General features: G+C 35.6%; 3 protein-coding genes across 4 annotated transcripts; 2 read left to right on the top strand and 1 right to left on the bottom strand.

Annotated features, from left to right (window-relative positions):
* The first annotated feature begins 1,555 nt into the window (after positions 1 to 1,555).
* Positions 1,556 to 5,763, top strand: LOC132173974 (calcineurin B-like protein 3). 2 transcript variants are annotated; one of them, XM_059585685.2, is made up of 10 exons: positions 1,556 to 1,688; positions 2,992 to 3,066; positions 3,155 to 3,309; positions 3,616 to 3,698; positions 3,878 to 3,937; positions 4,071 to 4,179; positions 4,365 to 4,417; positions 4,492 to 4,572; positions 4,736 to 4,848; positions 5,494 to 5,763. In XM_059585685.2, exons 3-10 carry the CDS (start codon positions 3,186 to 3,188, stop codon positions 5,549 to 5,551), a joined length of 681 nt encoding a protein of 226 aa, XP_059441668.1. In that variant the 5' UTR covers positions 1,556 to 1,688; positions 2,992 to 3,066; positions 3,155 to 3,185; the 3' UTR covers positions 5,552 to 5,763. The 2 variants fall into 2 exon arrangements, with proteins under 2 accessions (XP_059441668.1, XP_059441669.1); XM_059585686.2 differs by having other exon boundaries at positions 1,556 to 1,737.
* Positions 5,764 to 7,512: 1,749 nt separating this feature from the next.
* LOC132173973 (heat shock cognate protein 80) lies at positions 7,513 to 11,010 on the bottom strand. The gene is made up of 3 exons (XM_059585684.2): positions 10,779 to 11,010; positions 9,615 to 9,756; positions 7,513 to 9,525 (listed from the first exon to the last, which is right to left on the bottom strand). The coding sequence occupies exons 1-3, from the start codon at positions 10,899 to 10,901 to the stop codon at positions 7,694 to 7,696; spliced, it is 2,097 nt and encodes a 698-aa protein (XP_059441667.1). The 5' UTR covers positions 10,902 to 11,010; the 3' UTR covers positions 7,513 to 7,693.
* Positions 11,011 to 12,941: 1,931 nt separating this feature from the next.
* LOC132173968 (FKBP-like peptidyl-prolyl cis-trans isomerase family protein) lies at positions 12,942 to 16,979 on the top strand. The gene is made up of 8 exons (XM_059585676.2): positions 12,942 to 13,283; positions 14,005 to 14,193; positions 14,355 to 14,389; positions 15,092 to 15,185; positions 15,404 to 15,464; positions 16,245 to 16,290; positions 16,423 to 16,493; positions 16,650 to 16,979. The coding sequence occupies exons 1-8, from the start codon at positions 13,222 to 13,224 to the stop codon at positions 16,725 to 16,727; spliced, it is 636 nt and encodes a 211-aa protein (XP_059441659.1). The 5' UTR covers positions 12,942 to 13,221; the 3' UTR covers positions 16,728 to 16,979.
* Positions 16,980 to 20,565: the final 3,586 nt, after the last annotated feature.

Here is a 20,565-nt window from a genome sequence, read left to right as displayed (position 1 = left end):
AAGACTTTAAGATAAATTTTGACTCTAACATAAAGATAAACTCATAATCTTATTATGAGATAAACTATAAACTCGTACTTCTAATAAACTAAGGCAGTAAAGACTTATTGCCATAAAACACTGCACCATAGTGCTGCATACTCAAACTCTTAATTAAAATACATACATAATTGTCAACATGACAGATATATTATCATTATATCATAACAGGTCCCTTGGCTTGCAGGGGAAAAGCTTGATGTAGATGGGAAATGAGAAATGCCGAGGTGGCATTGGGCCATTGGCAAAATGGATGGTGGACATCTCATTCATTTCCAAGCCTAGCTTTTGTCATCCTTCATAGAAAGTGAATATGGTCCCGAAAGCCAAACAAGGATGAATGAGAAGTGGTTTTCAGAAAAAGATGCCACTTCTTAGAATTTGATTAAAGATAAGAATCTTTATTAACAATCCACATATTTCTGAAACCATCGCATTCTAATTTAGGTTTGTTGAGTGAGGGGATGAAGCATAATTATCCAAGTCCAAGTCTACTTTGATCCAAGTTAATTTAAATAGAGAATATTTAGAGTAGAGGCTGCATGTTCTATTCAAATAGAGAATATTTAGAGTCCATGTTTAAGTCCAGTGCTACTGCATGCAAATAATTAATCTCAAACTTTGTGTTTGAAAAATAGTTTAGGTTTTCTTGAAATCTAAAAAAAGTTTAAGTTCTCATAGAATTTATGGTCTAAGTTCTATCATAACCTAAAATCTATCAAAATAGGTAAGAAGAAAAAGCCTGATCTAGCTTCTTTTCTAGTTGAAAGGCGTGTTACAAGATCGGCTATATATTCAGGTAACATAGTAACATACACACTATTTTTAAGGAAAAAATTTCACAAAACCCTCTGAACTTTCACGCGTTTTGACATAACCTTCAAAAATTTAAAAACTCTCACGTTCACCAATTGAACTTCTAATTTAATGTAATCTCTCCCTTGGGTTTTAAAACAAACGGTAGAAAGGATAAAATGACCTTTTTACCCCCTTAAATTTTTTATAAAATTTCAAATTTATTCAATTTTTGTTTAGAAAACGAAAATTGGAAGGCATATTGATATTTTTCATAGCCTCCGTTCGAATTCAAAGTGATAGATTGAATCAAATTAAAAGTTTAATGAATAAAATTGAGAGTTTTAAACTTTGAGAAAGTCTTTGCAAAATGCGAGAAAATTCAGAAGTCCTTTGTAAAGGAAAGTTTATCTATTTTTAAAATTTCAATTGTTTTCTTGGAATTAAATGGTTTAAATTTTGTTACATTATTCTTAAAATGTGGTAAGTATTGAGGTAATGAATACCAAGTTGGTAGAAAGTAAAAACCTTAGCAACAAAGTGGAAGCCAGTTTTTGGATTCGTGAAACGGCATCATTTAACTTTCGTGTGGCAAAGTGATTGTTTTCCAATCAACATCTTCATGTCACGTGGCGACAAATTAGTATGCTTTTTTAATTATATATTTTTAATTTTGGTACCGCTGTCAATAAACAGTATATATATCCAGCTTGAATTCTCAAATCCACTTTCTCTTCAATAACATTCGTCACCTGGGCTCTTGGATTTGATAGAAGCACCGTGAGGTGCACAGTGAGGGTATCAAAATCCATCAACTCGTCGCAGAGCTCTCCCTTCTCTCTTCGTGAACAGAGGTGAGCGCTTGTTCTCTTCTATGCTCAACCGTTTGGCTGCCGAGAAACGGTGAGGAAAAACGAAAGCAACTTTGGTTAACATTTGTTTCTTTCTGTTTTAGTTCGCTTAAATCGTCGGAAAAAAAATTTAGATGCTTGAGTTAATGAATTGGAGTTAAAGTTATGGTTTTTTTTTTTTTTTTTTTTTAATGCTGCTTGTGGAATTGAATGATCGGATCTCGGATCGGATCATATAGATGTGCTTTTTTTGGTATCTAGACCGGTATGGATGATTGTAGGAGTTGAATAGTAGTGGATTCTTAATATGTGGTAATCGTATTGTTCATATTTTTGTTAATCTGTGGTATCAGTGGAATTCACGCCGTAATTACGCCTAAAATTTCAATAATTAAATCTAGCTAATGCGTTCTTGGGCATACAATGCCATAATTCTAGGTTCTAGTGGAGTAAATAAAGAAAAAATGTGGGCTTTTTTCGTTGTTTTAGTTGAATCCATGTCGTTAGTAGATCAGTTTTTGCATACGTGAATGTAATTGTGTGATTCAATTCTGGGTTGGAGTAATAATGAAAAAAATTATGGGTTTTGAACTGGAGATGAGAGGGAAAATGTTGCTAAACATTATGGCGTGGAAGAGATTTTGAGTTTAGGAAAGATTGCTATAAAGTGGCTTATTTTTGTCTTATAGGTTGTCTAACACAATGCTAGCAACATTTGGATTTGGACACATAGACAATGGTGCAAGCTAGGGTCTAGGTTCAAACGGAAGACCCTGGTAATTGTTTAAGGTAGGCGAAAGGCTAAAGCCTTGCTTTATGGGGATTCTGTAATGCTTAGGCCACTTGTGGTACAAGGAGCTTTTTAAGTTGTACGAGAGAAAAATCTGTCTTTGTGATGAATTTCAAAGCTATCCCAACTTTTGTTGTGCCTGTTTCCAATGCACTTGAGTAGCTGCTGAGGATTGATACATAACTTTGGGTCACTTAGAAGGATAGATTGATATCTCCTTCTAATCTCTATAATGCAAGCTCTCTGACTGTATTTTATGAATTATAGTTCTAGAAAATTAAACTTTTGTTCCTGCTATATTTGGATAATTTTAATTAAATTTCAACGCAGTAAATTACATTCTATAATTAAACTGTCACATTGTACATTAATAGATATGTCCATGTCCTGACTGAAATATGAGGCACTTTGTCCTGCTGTTCTGCAGCTATTGGAAGTTATATGTTTCATGTATGATTGAGGATATCTCGCTGTCTCAGATGGCATTGAACATTTTACTTTCATTCCTGGAAACAGATCTCCTCTGGGTCAGTTTTTCTACAACTTTTGGCATTTGGACTAGGGATAGCAGAAGCTGGAAATGGTTAAAAGGTCGATTCTGGTCTTTGCCTGCATATGGATCCCTTCTTGAATAGAGTGACCTAAATAAAATGTCTAACCATTTTCTCTGTTGAAGCAGGTATGGAGTGTTTTGATTTGCAGAAAATATCATGTTGCAGTGCATAGAGGGGTTTAAGCGTTTAGGTGCTTCCATAGTTCGGTGTTGTGATCTTGATTTATATAAACAATCACGAGGCCTCGAAGATCCAGAACTTCTTGCAAGGGAGACAGTGTGTATGCTATCAACCCGTTGTTTGTTTTTCATGACATTAATTATCTGTAATATGTATTTCAGCTAATGGATGTGTACAATAACTGATGAGTACTTATCTTTGTAATTAATGCCATGTAGTTGAGAATGGCCCTTGTATGATTCGGTATTGTTTAACTTTGTGCTTTCAGTTTGTAGAACTAAATAAAATAGATATAGAATCTTATGTACTTATAATGTCTTTAATTAACTATGCCTTCTTCTCTTCTTAAAAGAACTATAAAGCCATTCTACTGAAGATTATTGTCATCTGTCTTACTTGGATGCAGTCAGTGTAAGTGAAATAGAGGCACTTTATGAGCTCTTTAAGAAGATCAGCAGCGCCGTGATTGATGATGGGCTGATTAACAAGGTTTGTATGTGTTTTGTACAGGCCATTGGACAACTTATGCTCTAGGCATATATTTGTTTACATATTTGGAGGGGACATGCGTTTGTGGTATTGTTCCTTAATGTGAAATTGATAATCCCTCCTTTTCCATATTCACTTTATAGCTTGTCTGATATTTTGTGTCATATACCTTGTTGCAGGAGGAGTTTCAATTGGCGTTATTCAAAACAAACAAGAAAGAGAGCTTGTTTGCCGATAGAGTAACCTCCTTTTTCTTTGTTCTTTTGTCTTCCTTAACGAACTAGTTTACTGTTGCGTCTATTAAAGCCTACTTCCAAGTGTTTAAGCCATTCGTTATGTAAACACTCGGCTGTTGTCCATGTATTATTGCAGGTGTTTGACTTGTTTGATACAAAGCACAATGGAATACTAGGTTTTGAAGAGTTTGCTCGTGCTCTCTCCGTTTTCCATCCAAATGCCCCTATTGATGACAAGATTGAGTGTATGTGATTTGTAATTTGGTAGTGTTCATTGTGAATTTTCCCTCCCATCTCTTGAGTAGATGAATTGGCATAACCCTGACATGAATGGATTTCATAGTAGAGTAAATTTTAAGATCATTTCCAGATTTTTAAATTATTCTACTGCCTAGTTCCTTTATGTTAATTCCGCAATGTCTTCTTCCAGTTTCTTTTCAGCTATACGATCTCAAGCAGCAAGGTTTCATTGAGAGACAGGAGGTAATATTGTCCTTAAAAGAGTAATTTTTGTGAAGTCTAGATTTGATTACTCAAATTTTTTATGTTCTTTCTAGGTGAAGCAAATGGTAGTGGCTACACTTGCTGAATCTGGGATGAATCTTTCGGATGATGTTATAGAAAGTATTATTGACAAGGTGCTCACTCAACTTTATTAATTACCTTAATGTTGTGCTATAACGCTCATTATCATTGTCGCTTGTCACATTGGGGAGATCCATGGCCTGTCTTTGTTCATTGCAACAATATGTGCACATTGTTAAAGTATTACTCTTCTGAACTTTGGAGCTTATTTTTCAGACCTTTGAGGAAGCTGATACCAAACATGACGGAAAGATTGACAAGGAAGAGTGGAGAAGCCTTGTTTTGCGGCATCCATCCCTTCTGAAGAACATGACCCTTCAATACCTGAAGTAAGTTCTGAATATAGTGTCTGCCTTTTCTTCTCTACTATTATAGAATTGTTAGTACAAATTTGTTACATGACTCGTCTTTGTCATTATGTCTGTGCACTCAAAACATAACTAACCCTAGGTCGGACATTTGGAAATCTTTTCTTGGGTCACCTCATGTATGCAAACTAAGGATCCTCTCCATTTCATCATTTCATGGTAAGAATTTAATATTGTTGTATTTAATGGTGTAAATGATGCCACGTGATAAATAAATAATGTTGGCACACCATCTAAAAAATTTAAATGATGTGGTATTATTTACACCATTAGATTCAACAACATTAAATCCTAACCATGAAATGTCTCCTCTCCATTTCAAGTTCTATTTCACTTGAAATGGAGAGGATCCTTGCCGGTGATTCTGTTGCAAACATAAGTACTTATAAATGATGAACTCCGAACTTATGATGGATCGATGTGATTGTAGTTTTGAATCTACAAATTGATGCCATCTATCTGTTTCTGATTACCTGTGTTGCCTTGCCCAACTTAAACTATGTGAATGATTGTCAGAAGTTACCTTGTCTTTAACATTATTAGTCACTCATATTTATCTATGCATGCCAAATTTCTGAGTACCATTTATTTCATTTCTTTGAACAGGGACATCACCACAACATTCCCAAGCTTTGTGTTCCATTCACAAGTGGATGATACCTAAATTCATGATTTGCACCGAGACCAGTAAGACTTTGTTAATCATGGTTGGTTTGTTTGTAGACACTATGGCCCTCACATATGTAATGAGGCCCGGAGAGAGTTTTTATATCATTATGGTTTTCGTTGTTTCTTTGGGGAGTTTTGGTTGTGTGTATTCAATGACGGGATTTTCACTTCCTTGGCATTATAATGTGGGCTTCTATCTTGCGACTTGATACGGCTTAAGTCCGGATAGAAATTTACTACAAACTGGTTTGTAGCTAATTCATACAAACTCATCTAATAAGTTGACATGTGCCCCACAACTATTAAAAAAACATGTGAGAAGCACATGTTAAAGGACATGCCAATTTATTAAATGAGTTTGTAGCAAATTTTTGTCCCTTACGACCTGTTTAGATTTTATATTACTTCATTCAAGTAAAATCGACATCACTGAAGGCTGGTGGAAAGCAAAATGATGAAGTATGACTGCTGTTTGTTCCTCAACTTAAAGATACCTCAAGATTTTTTCACTGCACTGCCCCCTTCTCTTCTTATTCTCAACCAAAATTTCTTCCATTCTGCTCTCTCCGAAAGGAAACACAGCTTCAAGGCAACTCCAGCACCCTGAAAGGCCCCAACTCTATTGTGCCATGTACAGCAAGCATTACTTGTGATGATCACCGTGATTAAGCGCAGATTGGGGCATCTTTTCATAACTTTCTCGGCGGTGGACTTAGAGCGGTAGCCACTCACACCATCTGATCCTGTGAAGTATCAGCCACTCACACCGACTATGAGGTACTCCACGGTCTCAAGCATCTTTCTGGTTTGGTGGGTGTGTGAACAAACTAACTAGGTTGAAGGCTGGAGAGTGGAGACTATGATAAAAAACCAAGTACGTGATGGGCTTGTTCTACAGTTTGCAGTGGTAGGGTCTCAAGCATCTTTGTATTTACTTTGTTCCCATCTATGTGTGATTCTAAAATAGAGAGATCCCACCTCTCCTGCTTTGATTAAAAAAATAGAAAGAGCTAGAGAGAGAATTTGATGGACTGATTAATATTAGAGAACAGAGGGGAAGGAGGGTTTGCAGGACTGGTTAAGAGCTAGGGAAAAAGAAGGGATTTTTATGGGGTTTTATATAATAATGTTGATGGCTGGAGATTAATCAATTAGTGATTGATTGAGATGAGAGAAAAGCGGTGGTGGAGTTGCCATGAAGCTCTGCATTTGGTTTGAGAATTGCTTAATCGCTTGCCCCCAGCTCTCTGCGATGTTGTTTTTATGTAAATGAAGAGATATAAAGTTAATTTTTTTTTTTTATAGGAGATCTCAATTTATATTTTGTACATATACATAAACAAGGAGAAAATCCATGTGTTATGGTGGTTTTGAGAAAGATTCTTAAACATGAATCTTGGGATTAATACTGTAGTATTATTGTTTGACATGGAAGCCCCCTCCGCGTGAGTTCTGCAGCCTTGACTAATTGTCCCTAATAAGGTAAAGAGATAAATCATCTATGCTCCTTTCCCGTTGCTTTGCCATATGCCAAAACCAGAATGGAAGATATTCTGGCTGTCAAAAGCATAATCCATTCCATCGTATTTCTAAACGGAAGGAAGGAATAGATTCCAACGCAGCACCTAAACTACCCCATTCGGACTCTGCCTAGGCTACGCCTTCGGGTACAAGCGACAAATATTTTCCGTGATTCTCCAGCGGGCATGATTCCTAGAGTGGAGGACAAGCAAACAGAACGAACAACTTTCAATTTTTTGTATATAGATTCTAGAAACTTAAATTCAGGCAGGCTCATGATTAAAGAGTCCATGCGATACCCGTGTAGAACTCATGCTGCCAGGCATTGAGGTCTCGGATGAACCCACGATTCTCCTTAAAGCCACGTATAAATAGCTACTACTTCCCAATTCCAAACAGAATTGAGTCCTAATAATGGTTAGGATAGATAGGATCAGACAACCAAAAAAGAAACTAGACATTAATAACTAACATCATGGAAAACTGTGAAATTCCCAAACAAAAGATAATCCAGAAGGATTTGCAAAAATTGTTCAGATAAAGAAAATATATGTAAAAACGCTAATAAGATTAAGATAAAAAGAGAAACTAATCGGGTAAAAGGGGTTTGGTTAATTTAATCGACTTCCTCCATCTTGCTGCCTTCAGCATCAGCTTCAGCTTCCTCCAATGGGGGCATGTCCGCATCGCCATCACCAGCTTCCTCATCGATGCTCAAACCAAGCTTCAGCATCCTGTGGATCCTGTTGCCAAAGGTGTTGGGCTCGTCCAGGCTGAAGCCAGAGGTGAGAAGAGCAGTCTCGAAGAGCAAGAGAACCAGGTCCTTCACAGATTTGTCGTTCTTGTCAGCATCGGCCCTCTTCCTGAGCTCCTCCATAATGGGGTTCTCAGGGTTGATCTCCATAGTCTTCTTGCTGGACATGTACCCAGCCATGCTGCTGTCCCTCAAGGCTTGGGCCTTCATGATTCTCTCCATGTTTGCTGTCCACCCATACTCACCAGTCACCAAACAGCAGGGAGAATCAACAACGCGATCAGACACAACGACCTTCTCAACCTTGTCACCCAACACATCCTTGATCACCTTGCAGAGTCCCTCAAACTTCTCCTTCAGTTCTTCACTCTTTTTCTTCTCGTCCTCACTCTCATCAAGCTTGAGGCCTTCCTTGGTGGCTGAGACAAGTTTCTTGCCTTCGAATTCCTTGAGCTGACCAACAGCATACTCATCAATGGCATCCACCATGAAGAGAACCTCAATGCCCTTCTTTTTCAGCTTCTCAAGGAATGGGGAGTTCTCTACAGCCTTCTTGCTTTCGCCAGTGATGTAATAGATGTCACTCTGGCTCTCCTTCATCCTGGTCACATAGTCCTTAAGACTGGTCAACTCATCACCACTCTTGGTGGAGTGGTAACGGAGTAGCTCAGCAAGCTTTGTTTTGTTCTGGGAATCCTCGTGGATACCAAGCTTGAGGTTCTTAGAGAAGGCCTCGTAGAACTTGTTGTAGTCTTCTTTGTTCTCAGCGATCTCAAAGAACATGTCAAGGCATTTCTTGACCAAGTTTTTGCGGATGACCTTGAGGATTTTGTTCTGCTGAAGCATCTCTCTTGAAATGTTTAGGGGAAGGTCCTCAGAATCCACAATACCCTTAACAAATCCAAGGTATTCAGGGATCAGCTCCTCACAGTTGTCCATGATAAAGACTCTGCGAACATACAACTTAATATTGTTGGGCTTCTTCCTTGTGTCAAAGAGATCAAAAGGTGCCCTCTTAGGAACAAATAGGATAGCCTTGAACTCCAGTTGGCCCTCAACTGAGAAGTGCTTCACAGACAAGTGTTCTTCCCAATCATTAGTAAGGCTCTTGTAGAAAGCAGCATACTCTTCCTTCTGAATCTCCTCAGGCTTCCTCATCCAAATGGGCTTTTGTTTGTTCACCAAGGACCACTCATGGGACACCTCCTTGACCTTCTTCTTCTTTTTCTCTTCTTTCTCCTTCTCTTCATCGACTTCCTCAACCTTTCCTTCCTCGTCCTTCTTCTCTTCCTCATCTTCGTCATCAGAAACTTCCTTCTCTGTGGTCTTCTCAATCCAGAGAGAAATTGGGTAGCTAATAAACTCAGAGTGCTTCTTGATCAAGTCCTTGAGCCGTCGCTCCTCAAGGTACTCGAGCTGGTCTTCCTTAAGGTAGAGAGTAATCTTGGTACCCCTGCCAAGGCTCTCACCAGGATCACGGGTAACAGTGAATGACCCACCAGCCTGGGACTCCCAGACATACTGCTCATCATCATTGTGCTTCGAGGTGACAATAACCTTCTCAGCAACAAGGTAAGCAGAATAGAAACCAACACCAAACTGTCCAATCATACTCACATCAGCCCCAGCAGCAAGGGCTTCCATGAATTCCTTGGTACCAGACCTAGCAATTGTACCAAGATTGTTCACCAAATCTGCACATACACAAATTACAAAATAATGAGTGACACAACCAAATTACAAAATAAGATATTAATGACTACAAACTGCTGCTATGACTTACCAGCCTTGGTCATGCCAATACCACTGTCAATGATGGTCAGGGTGTTGTTTGCCTTGTCAGGGATAATGTGGATGAAGAGCTCAGGTTGTCCATCGAGCTTGCTCTTGTCAGTCAAGCTCTCAAATCGGATCTTGTCTAGAGCCTAAATATGGTCAGGAGTAGAAGATTCAGAATAAGGTTACGAATGCAAAAATACTCTCAGAACTGGACATCTCAGTAGAGTGCAGACTATAGAATAACATGTAGACAGTGCAGAGAGCCACAAATAGTAACACTACAATCTTGATATATAATTAACAACTTTCAACATAACCTACACAGTGCCACTCAAGGTATAACCACCTCACCAAGCACCTCAATCAAATGCATAGAATCCAATTGTCGTAAACGGAACTTCAGAGAAACAAAGTGATGCATATGACCAAAACCAAGAAGGCACATTCAACACGTTACACCAGCAACCAGAACGCATATATAAACATAAGCACAGATCTAAACCTTGAGTTAATGATATCAAAACGATCCTACTGTATATAATTCTTAAAATCACGATTCCAGTCAATAATTATCAAAATCACTCTTGAATATACGAGACTACGACAGAGCAATATCACTAAACCGTAGACTACGTCAGAGCAATATCACTAAACCGTTCTACGGTAAAAAAAATCTTAACAAATTTCCAAGAACCTCCACTGATACAAAAACGAACATAACACGCAAATAATTGAATTGCAAAACAGAACAATGCACCAAATAATAATCCTTCAACTTTTCTTCTATAATTTTCCAAATATCAGCTCAGCAAAGAACAAATTCGAAAAGTTTCAAAATCTTTCGAACGGAGTGGATCCAGACTACCCAAAGAGCACATAAACAAATTCGAAAACAGCAATAATTTAACAGCATGTCCACAATCTACGCATTTAAAGTACCAAAATAGCCAACGACAACAGAGAACACGTTGTACAGATCAAGAAAAATATACGAAACGAAAAGATGAACTTGTAAATCAAGAACTGAGACCTAAACCACTAATATCAACAAGATCAGAGAATCCGTAGCACTAAATCGAAACTAAACGATACAAGTCGACATTCAACCAAAAAGATCAAAAACATTTCGAACGAGAAACAGATCACGGAGTTAGAGAAAAATACATACATCAGAGGCGTTGCTGATGAGCTCACGAAGGAAGATCTCCTTGTTGCTGTAGAAGGTGTTGATGATGAGACTCAACAACTGGTTGATCTCGGCCTGGAAGGCAAACGTCTCAGTCTCCGCCATCTCTCTCAGAAAATACCCTAAAAACTGGTAGAATAAGAAGAAGAAGAAGAAAAGCGGAGAGTCTCTGAAAAAACGAAAGGGCGAGAGAGGTAGTTGCAGGCACTGAGCGAAGCGAGGTTATATATAGAGGACTTTGCTAGGGTTTCTAGATCCTTCTATTTATTTTCTATTTTTTTAACTTTAAAGAAAATATCGGACGGTTTGCGGGTTCGTGGTGGTTTCGGAGTTTTGATTGGGTTACTGCGGGGGTTTTTTAAGTGTTTCCTTGTAATTGGGGGAGTGTTCGCATATGTGACGTTTGAAAAGTAAGAGGGGTGTTGTTTGTGTACAGGCTCACGCTGTCAGTAACCTGGGCAGGATAAGAGGCATAAATCTTTTATTTTTATTTTATTTTTTTGTAATAATTAAGATAAGAGGCATAATCCCTTTTGTAAATTGATGTAAAATCTTTCATTGCTTTTCAAAATACTCTTCAAAATTGTTTAAAAGAAAAATTAAACAGATGACTAACAACCCATCAATCATGGAACTAGGGTCTTTGATTCAAATGAACGGGAGAATATCAAGTTAGTTATAATTGATGTGTATTTTTGTCCTTTCAAAAAGTTAAAAGACAAAAATATTCCTCCACTATAATTAACTAATTATTTTTCCGTTCATTTGAATTGAAAATGATCATGTTCCTCAATCATGAGCCATGGTTCAAGTGTTCAACTACCCTCTTGATACTTTCTTTTACCATATTTTTGGATGATTTTATTATCACTAAAATAAAATCCGAATTATTTTTTAATTGATTGTAAACATTTTAATGTCAAATGCTAACGGAGTATTAATTTATAACAATGTGATGATTTAATGGGGAGCCAAGTATCACATTTTAAAGTTTAGTGATTTAAGTGCCAAAATAATGATAGTTTTAGGCTGGTAATTGTATTTTTCAGATAAAAAATTACAATTAACTTTTACCAAATTTTGGGATGATTTTCTATCAAATATAATATATTTTTAAAACGAATATTATACATATGATTTAATGGTTAGGTATTAGCTTTTAATAAAACAAATGGGTTCTATTTACAGCAATAAACTAGTCGCACTGTAGAGATTAATAACAGTAATGTAATGGCTAATAGAACTTGTTGGTACAATAAATTTGCTTAATGAATGTGATTCTCTTCATTTCAAATGAAATTAATAATATTTATATTATGGTTAAAATTTAAAATTGGTACATCTAACGGTAATGGTATACATATTTTACATTATTTAAATTTTTTTAAAAAATTATTATTATTATTATTATTGTTAACGGAAATCTGAGGATTTCATTTATTAAAGATCATGAGCATAAAGCTCTTACAGAGCATAGTAAAAAGCTGTTACAGCACAAAACATAAAACACTGCAAAAATCATAGTCACATGCTATGAGGTTACAAAATCATAGATACAAACAAAAATTCTTACAAATCAGGCGCTATCTATGACTTCAATCTTCCGGTAACCTATGTATAAATACAGTTAAAGAGCAGATATGCTCCGAGCAGACTAGATCTAAGACATGGGTAACCAAATTTCATAACAAAATTTATTTGAATCGGTCATGAGAGATAACCCATCACACCTAATTATTTAGGCCATAAGAAATAACCGCTCACACATAATTATTCATCATCACTCATTTGAGCAGATCTAGAGAGAAGAACCTTTTATTCAAAACAAAAATACAAACAAACAACCAGCAAGTAGCAATAACGGCCGAGAAGGAGATGAATGGCACAACACGGTGGAAGGTGGACGAACGCATAGCGAAAAGACCAAAGTTGCTGATCTGGTCGGAAAACACCTACAAACATAAAAATAAAAAAAAATAAAAAAAAAAAACATATACATTTTATTTGAAATTGAGAAATTATATTCTTTAAGCAAATTTATTGCATCAACTTTAAATATTGACAAGAAATCCTTGTCCTTTGCGGAAGGCCTAATTTAAGCATCCAAAATCTCTTTAGTCAAGTTTTCTTCTTGCGGATCCGACATCCTCAGAGCTCTGAGTAGCGAGTACCAAAGGCACCATTTGGTGTCGTGAGGGTTACATGTATCAAAAGCAAAAGTCTCAACGTGTAAAATGCCCCACACATCATCCCGGCTTGGCACAAATTCATTGGCCATCCGAAAATCAAGGAACGGTCTAGATTTGCATCTTTATGGGTCCCAGGAGTTCCACACCACACAAACGTTCATGCTTTATATACTACCCAGTCCATCTACTTATCTAACCAAGACCTTCTGAAACTACTAGCTCGCATTCTTTTGAAAATGGGAGCTCTTCCATTCCAAACCTTAGCTCACTTCCCATATGCTGCTTCCATATCTCCAAGGTATAAACTTCGCCTTCTTCTTTTTGTTATTTTTATTAGCATTCAGTAATCATAGTTGTGTTGTTGTAGTTATAGACAAATATTCAGCTATTCATGCAGTAGTGTATTGTAAAGCTATGGTATTCATACAGAACTAAAACTCAGAAGTCATTATTACCATTTTAGCTTATCAAATTTAGTGGCAGGAGAATTTTCTGTTCATTGTTCTTTTTGGAATTTCTGGTTGTAGCCTGTAGGGGTTTGAACAAAAGCCATTTGTCATTTGGGTATGCTTTGTTTTCATTTTGTTCTAAGGGAATTTTATTAGAGATCTGTAAAGATAGGGGTTAAATTTGTGGTCATTTGGCATCTGGGTGTGCTGCATATTTAGGTCTATTGTGTTGATTATGTAATTCTTGGCTCATTCTAACCATGGTACCCTCTCGTTGGTTTGAAAGGAGGTGGGAAGAATCACCAAAAAGTAAAATCGAATGTTGTTGGTTACAATTTTGACCAAATTGATAGCAGTTCTGATGAGCCTTTTATGTCATAAAACATAAACTTGAGGTTTCTGACCTTCTGCAAAAACATATGGTAGCAGATACAAGGTCATAATGTTTGATATTCACATGGTATTATGTTTTGGAATGGCCTTTATATTTCAATATCATTTAAAGAAACAATAAAATACTTTCTTCTGAGTAGCATATCTCTTAACCATGTTTTATTTTTCACTTACCAGCTGTATAGAGAATGAACAACCCAAGAATGCTTTGGCTAAAAATTTGCATGACAGATTTCCCTCACTAACTGTGAAAAGATTGCCAAGAAGGCTGCTTTTGCAGTTTATGGGGTTCAACCCCATCCTGTTATGTATTTATCCCGTTATTGCTGCACCAATGCCAGAGATGAAGGAACCTGAAGTTATTCGGTGAAATATTTTTAGTGTTCAATTTTTATTTTTTCTTTCACACACTCATAAACTTGAATTTATTCTCAAGCTTGGAAGCCAGAAGTTTGTCATGAGACTCCCTTCTTTAAAACTGTATCAGTTCTCATATGTGATTATTGTTTGGGATTTGAAGCATCCAGGACCTTCAAGCTAGCCAGTGGCGTGAGAATTCAAGGTATAAAATTAGAAAGTTCCCACATTTATTTATGCTCGAGAAAGATATTAAGTGTATTTAATATATTTTTTTTTTGGAAGAACAACTTAAATGATAGTGTCTTAACCATTAGATACAAAGACTCAGTTATAGTTTGTTAAATTACCACTTGTCCAAAAAATTTAAGTTGATGGGAGGTGAATTGATGGAAGCAAGGTTCGAATTTAGGACTTTTGCTTTAATACCATGTTAAATCACCACTTGTCCCAAAAGTTTAAACTCATAAGAAATGGTAAATTTAATCATTTAATTTATATTCTAACATGGTTTTTATGCATAAGAAGTTCAGTTTCTGTTTGTTGCAGCCATTTGACAACTCAGTATTAGTTTAGTCACTAATTTAGAGAGGCACTCACATGAGTTTGTTTTATATTGCTCCTGAAAAAAAAAAAAATGCTGTGTCCTGTTGCTTGATATATTGGCTCACATCTCCTCTGTATTATTCATGCTTCTTGAAATGGATGAACTTTTAAGAGATTTATTTACTTGAACTGTTGATAGCCATCTAATGTTTCCAAAACAGAACATTTGTATATGGAACTGATTCACTAACATCCCCATTAGATAAGAGAACACCATGCTGTCAACACGACAGGGATCTTGAACATAATTAGTGTATTTATTCCTGAATTATGCACTAACATTCTGATTTCCCATTTCTAGAGATTGTTGAAGGGGAAGGACCAGAAGCCCGTGAAGGAGATCTGGTTGAAGTTAATTATGTATGCAGGCGTACAAATGGATATTTTGTTCACAGGTAATTGTATACATTACAATGTGGTTATTTATGGAATTACTGTAGAGGATATGAGTCTTGATTTCTAAAATTAATGATCCCAAGTTAAAACATTGTAAAATTTCATGCATAGTTACATCGAATAAAAGTAGTATCAAGTTTTTTTCTTTCTTGCACTTGTACCAGTTGATCTGACCAACTTCTATGATCTCTTTTTTTGAACTGGTGCTTTTTTGTAGTACTGTGGATCAATTCAATGGAGAAAGCAGACCAATTACACTTCCTTTGGATGAGAATCAGGTTTGTTCTTGTTTCATTTAACGTGTAGAGGCATAAATATTTTGAGAAAATGGTTTATGGAGATTCTCTAGTGGTCAATTGACTAAACTGTCTCTTTCTTTTTCCTACTGAGAACTAGGACATGGTGTAGTGAATTTAGAGTGTCCTTATGGCGAAAAAGAATGTAAATGGATAATTTTTGTACATCATTATTTATCATTTGAACAACCATTCGTGATCACATCTTCATGCTGCCATTGCTGGAATTGATTCCACTCTTCTTGTTATCCCCACCATTGTTATCGATCGCATAACAATAGTCCAAGTGAATAATGCAATCTTCGTTAAGTGACTGCTTCAGGTGAATTATGAGATATCAGATCCTTCACCTCTATCCTACCACATTCCCTTTAAAATCCCCCTTCCCAAACCACCTTTTCACTCCTTGTTGGTGCCATTTCCATTCATGTTCAGTGCATGTCAATTGAAACTCCCTTATATGTACTTCACTTTTCCTATTCTTCCATAGACGCTACATTAAATAGGGGGAAAAGAAGAAGAAGAAGAAGAAGAAGAAGATCAACTTATTAATCCTACATATAGAGGTAAAATTATAAAATCATTGATGAGATATCAAGCACATTGTTCAGAATCAGAAGAAAGTTCCAAGTATCTCCATACATTCATTTCAAATATTTATTAGAATCACTGCTAGCATGTATCCTAATTGTTTATTTATTTACTTTTTGCAAACATTAAATCAGGTAAGTCATATAATACATAATTTGCTTCTCCTGACAGGTTATAAAGGGCTTGGAAGAGGTTCTGATTGGCATGAGGGTAGGAGGTATTGCAATGCCCACTTATCACTTGGTTTCTGACTACTTCTTGATATTTAATTTCACCCAATTTTCCTGTACACTATTCTCTTACTGTTAGTTTTAGTGGTTGATTCGGATTCTGATGGTTTCATTTTCAGGAAAAAGAAGAGCTTTGATACCTCCTTCATTGGGATATATTAATGAAAACTTGAAGCCAATTCCTGAAGAGGTTACACTTATTATACTTATCTATTTTTATTCTTTTGTTAAATATCTGAAGCTTCTTGCATTTTCATTCATAATATTATAAAGACATCAAGGAAAAGTGTTCATATCGTACATGGATTTAATGTAGTGTTGTTACATATATGGCTGTTGGTTGCAGTTTGGTCCTCGACGTAGCCTTTTGTCCCATGCAAACGAGCCTTTGGTATTTGAGATCCAGCTCCTGAAAGTAATATGAGCTCTTTTAGGATTCTACATATATTAATTCAATTCTTCTGTGAAGATTCAATTTTTCTTTAGCACCTTATTGTTTTATTTGGATCTTCCAAGCCGTGGAACCCATAAATATCTTGAAAGGAGAACATTTGTCATCTCAAATGGAGAGTTTAGTTGATCGTAGTTGAAGACTGTAGATCTGTATTCAAGCAATGTGCTAATTTATGTGCTAATGTGTTGAGATTAGTGTATTTCACGAAAGAGTTCAGAACCACTATTATTTTTGGCTGTCACAATCCACTAAGTGAATTTAATCGTGTGAAATTTTTATCTGAAATGGGGGGACAAAGTTCAAGCTTATGACCATATGGGAACAAATACAATATTATGGAATATGGACACTTAACTATATGAAAACTCATAGGGGACAACTCAAAGAGACACTTCACCACTTTCTACAATAGGAACACTTGTCCACTTCTTTCTAACACTCAACCCCCTCAAGCCCAAGCTAGAACTTATATATTATATAAGTCCAACTTGTAACAAATGAATTCTTATTTACACGAAAACTTTGTCAACACAAGTCTGCAGGCCAAAATACCATCCAATTGGTTAAAAAAAACAAAGAAAAAAGAATAGGCCAAAAACACCTAGAAACCGGTCATCAATTAAAAAAAAGTATTGAATCCGCCGATTCAAAGAGAGAGATAGCTATTTGATGAGATCAAGGTCTTCTTTGATGAGACAAAGACCGCTCCGAAGAGAGCAGGAAAATCTAAGAATACAAGAGTCAGAGAGATATGAGACTGTAGGGGAGCTGCCTCAATAGAGAGAGGGGAGAAAAAAAATGAAGCATTAGGGTTTCATCTTCTACTCCTTTCCCTCAACGAAACAAGGTTATTTAACTTATTTTATAAGACAAAACTATTATATATATATATATATATATATATATATATAGAAGAAGGCAAATGCAGATATTATCTGCTTCCGCCTACTCATATTTTGTACATGTGTGAATAGTGGATATGGTATCTGCTCGCTTAGAGTTAGGGATTGAAAATTCACCTATAACTCATGCAAATGAGCAAATAGCAAATGAAGGCCGCAACACCCTAGTTGTATATAGCAACGACCCCTCTCTCTCTCTCTCTCTCTCTTCATATATATATATATATATATATATATATATATATAGAAGAAGGCAGATGCAGATATTATCTGCTTCCGCCTACTCATATTTTGTACATGTGTGAATAGTGGATATGGTATCTGCTCGCTTAGAGTTAGGGATTGAAAATTCACCTATAACTCATGCAAATGAGCAAATAGCAAATGAAGGCCTCAACACCCTAGTTGTATATAGCCACAACCCCTCTCTCTCTCTCTCTCTATATATATATATTCTCAAAGTCTCTAGGCGAGTTATGTTAAAGTATATATGGGAAGCTCAACAAAGAACACATCCAAGGATCCACAAGACAAGATAAAAAAACTTTAACAAGTTAGAGAGGATACTTGATAAAAGAACTTTCATATGCTATGACATACATGAGAAAATTGATGCCCTTCACAAAAATATATTCACCTATGGACATAGTTTTTCTTTCTGACAGGTGTCTAAAATACATGTAATTCTTACGTACATTTTTAAAAAAAAATGTTTACCTACTTAATTATTAAAAATACATGTGAAAATTGAACAGATTAAGATATTCATCTCAGTATGTTTGAGTGCATGTTAATCTAGAGAGAGAATAAAAAATTGGTACCAGATTTATGGATCAAGGCAATGTCTCATACATATAGCAGCACATTGCAAGTAGTTATTGACACTATGCACCCCTCCTAGGCATTTTTCATCGCATGCAAACGCACAGAATACATGGAAAGACATATCAACCTCTGAAGGGAAGAGAAAAGCAGCACTGGGAAGTGGAGATGGAGGGAGAGAAGGTGAGTGTTGGAATGGGAGAGAGTCAAGAGGCTGGCCATTAGCTTGCACTACAGCTGACACAGCCGCCATTAACACCATCATCTTCTCCAGAATCTCCACAAATCTTCTCACGCCCTCTTTATTCATATGTTCCTCCCCTTTTAGGCTTCTACAATTTTGTTATTTATAGGGTAACAAAAAATAAAATTATGGTTTAAAAAACATTAAAAAAAATTTGGGTTTTGGGTTTTGATTTTTTTTTCTCAAACCGCATGTTAGAATATTGATATATAGCATATTTTGTGGGGAGTGGCCTTTGATGATGTTTGATGTAGTATGGAGGTTTTGTTGGTAAAGTTGGTAGCAGTTCAACTCATATCACTTGGTGATGATGAAGAGTTTTTGTAAGGCTCAGCATTGAAAAATGCAAAATAATAATAATATTTTTTAAAAAAATTAATAAAATTAAAGTACTGTTTAGTTTTAGTAATATTCGGATTAATTAATTTAATTAAGGTTAAATAGATCGTTAGCTGTTTATTTAAAGTTAGTGGGATTAGTTAATTAAGAAAAGATAATGGATAAAATTAAAAGGGTAAAATTGTAAATTTACAAGTTAAGTTTGTTTAAAAAAAATGACAAAAAAAAAAAAACGAAAAACCCACAAATGAAGCTTCTTGAAAAAGCTTTGCCTTTTGGAAAAAGAAAAACCCTCCAATTGCCATGTAGTTTGTAATGTCCCCTAAATTATTAATTGAAGCAATGTTCTTCTCTAAAGTATGGAATATGGCACCTTAAATGAACATCTCAACATTGTTCAACTCATGCACACACCTCACCACCTTCTACAATAGGAACATTTGTTCCCTTTCTTTCTAACACTCCCTCCAAGTTAGAACTTATGTATCATATAAATATAAGCCCGGCTCGTTACAAATAAACTCTCATTTATCTGTCAAAAACACCATGAAACAGGTAGTAAAACCATTGAATTGATAAAAAAACGAATTGAACCAGCCGAAAACAAAACAAAGTTAGACCGACACTAAATGATGAATGAAGACTCTCTCATTTCAATTATATGTAGAAAATAGTAAATTTAATAATTTAATTTAAATTCTAACAATTCCTCTCACATGTGGCATTAAAGTCTCAAACTACTCCTTAATATGTAAGATCTAACACGTAAAATATTTATTTGAAATGTAGATGAATTGATAGAGACCAGATTTGAACTTAGAATCTCTATTATGATATTGTGTTAAATTATTATTTATTCCACAAGCTTAGATGTTAAAAATGATTAATGATTTAACATGATATCAGAGTTAAAGAACTTAAGTTCGAACCCTTACCACATTTTACATTTCATTTCAATTAAATATTATACGTGTTAGGCCGAAAGCATCCAGTTAGTTATATTAGAAAGATATTTTTGTCTTTTCATTTTTTTGGGACCCCTCAAATATAACTAACTGAATATTTTTTCAATTTAAATGAATTGGAGAGGATCCTAATTCACTTCTTAAGAGGGAGCCGTTTCAATTAAATATTATAAGTATTGGGTCTCACGTATTAAAAAAAGAATTTGAGCTCACACGTGGTTGTTGGCAATGAAAATTAGCCCTTAATTTTTTTTTTTTTAACTGGTGTTAATTCAACAATTAATTTTTACTATCATATCATCAAGTTGTATGACAGTTAAATCAAATAGTCTTATTTAATAAACTGCTATACAATTAGAATAACGTAACAATAAAAATCAAATATTTTTTTTAATCTTTACAAATATTAATTTAAAAGTTAATTTTCACCGTCATATTATCAAATTATATAACAACAATAAAATAATATACTAAATAGCATTCTTCCTTCAACAAACCTACGATGGTAAATGATTTTGACCAAATTTCACCCCAAA

Source organism: Corylus avellana, chromosome 3 (genome assembly GCF_965113065.1).
Source record: "Corylus avellana chromosome 3, dhCorAvel1.hap1.2, whole genome shotgun sequence".
In the NCBI taxonomy this organism is placed as follows: domain Eukaryota; kingdom Viridiplantae; phylum Streptophyta; class Magnoliopsida; order Fagales; family Betulaceae; genus Corylus; species Corylus avellana.
The sequence above is the reverse complement of the archived record's forward strand: the minus strand, read 5'-3'. Positions and strand labels throughout refer to the sequence as shown.

What these genes read in the sequence shown, in the direction of transcription:
- LOC132173974 (XM_059585685.2), top strand. Translation starts at nt 3,186, where the DNA reads ATGTTGCAGTGCATAGAGGGGTTTAAGCGTTTAGGTGCTTCCATAGTT. An exon ending in TAGAAAGTATTATTGACAAG is followed by an intron (nt 4,573 to 4,735) that starts GTGCTCACTCAA and finishes CTTATTTTTCAG; the next exon opens with ACCTTTGAGGAAGCTGATAC. An exon ending in ATGACCCTTCAATACCTGAA is followed by an intron (nt 4,849 to 5,493) that starts GTAAGTTCTGAA and finishes TTCTTTGAACAG; the next exon opens with GGACATCACCACAACATTCC.
- LOC132173973 (XM_059585684.2), bottom strand. Translation starts at nt 10,901, where the DNA reads ATGGCGGAGACTGAGACGTTTGCCTTCCAGGCCGAGATCAACCAGTTG. An exon ending in TCATCAGCAACGCCTCTGAT is followed by an intron (nt 9,757 to 10,778) that starts GTATGTATTTTT and finishes GACCATATTTAG; the next exon opens with GCTCTAGACAAGATCCGATT. An exon ending in TATTGGCATGACCAAGGCTG is followed by an intron (nt 9,526 to 9,614) that starts GTAAGTCATAGC and finishes GTGTATGTGCAG; the next exon opens with ATTTGGTGAACAATCTTGGT.
- LOC132173968 (XM_059585676.2), top strand. Translation starts at nt 13,222, where the DNA reads ATGGGAGCTCTTCCATTCCAAACCTTAGCTCACTTCCCATATGCTGCT. An exon ending in GCTGCTTCCATATCTCCAAG is followed by an intron (nt 13,284 to 14,004) that starts GTATAAACTTCG and finishes TTCACTTACCAG; the next exon opens with CTGTATAGAGAATGAACAAC. An exon ending in AATGGATATTTTGTTCACAG is followed by an intron (nt 15,186 to 15,403) that starts GTAATTGTATAC and finishes GCTTTTTTGTAG; the next exon opens with TACTGTGGATCAATTCAATG.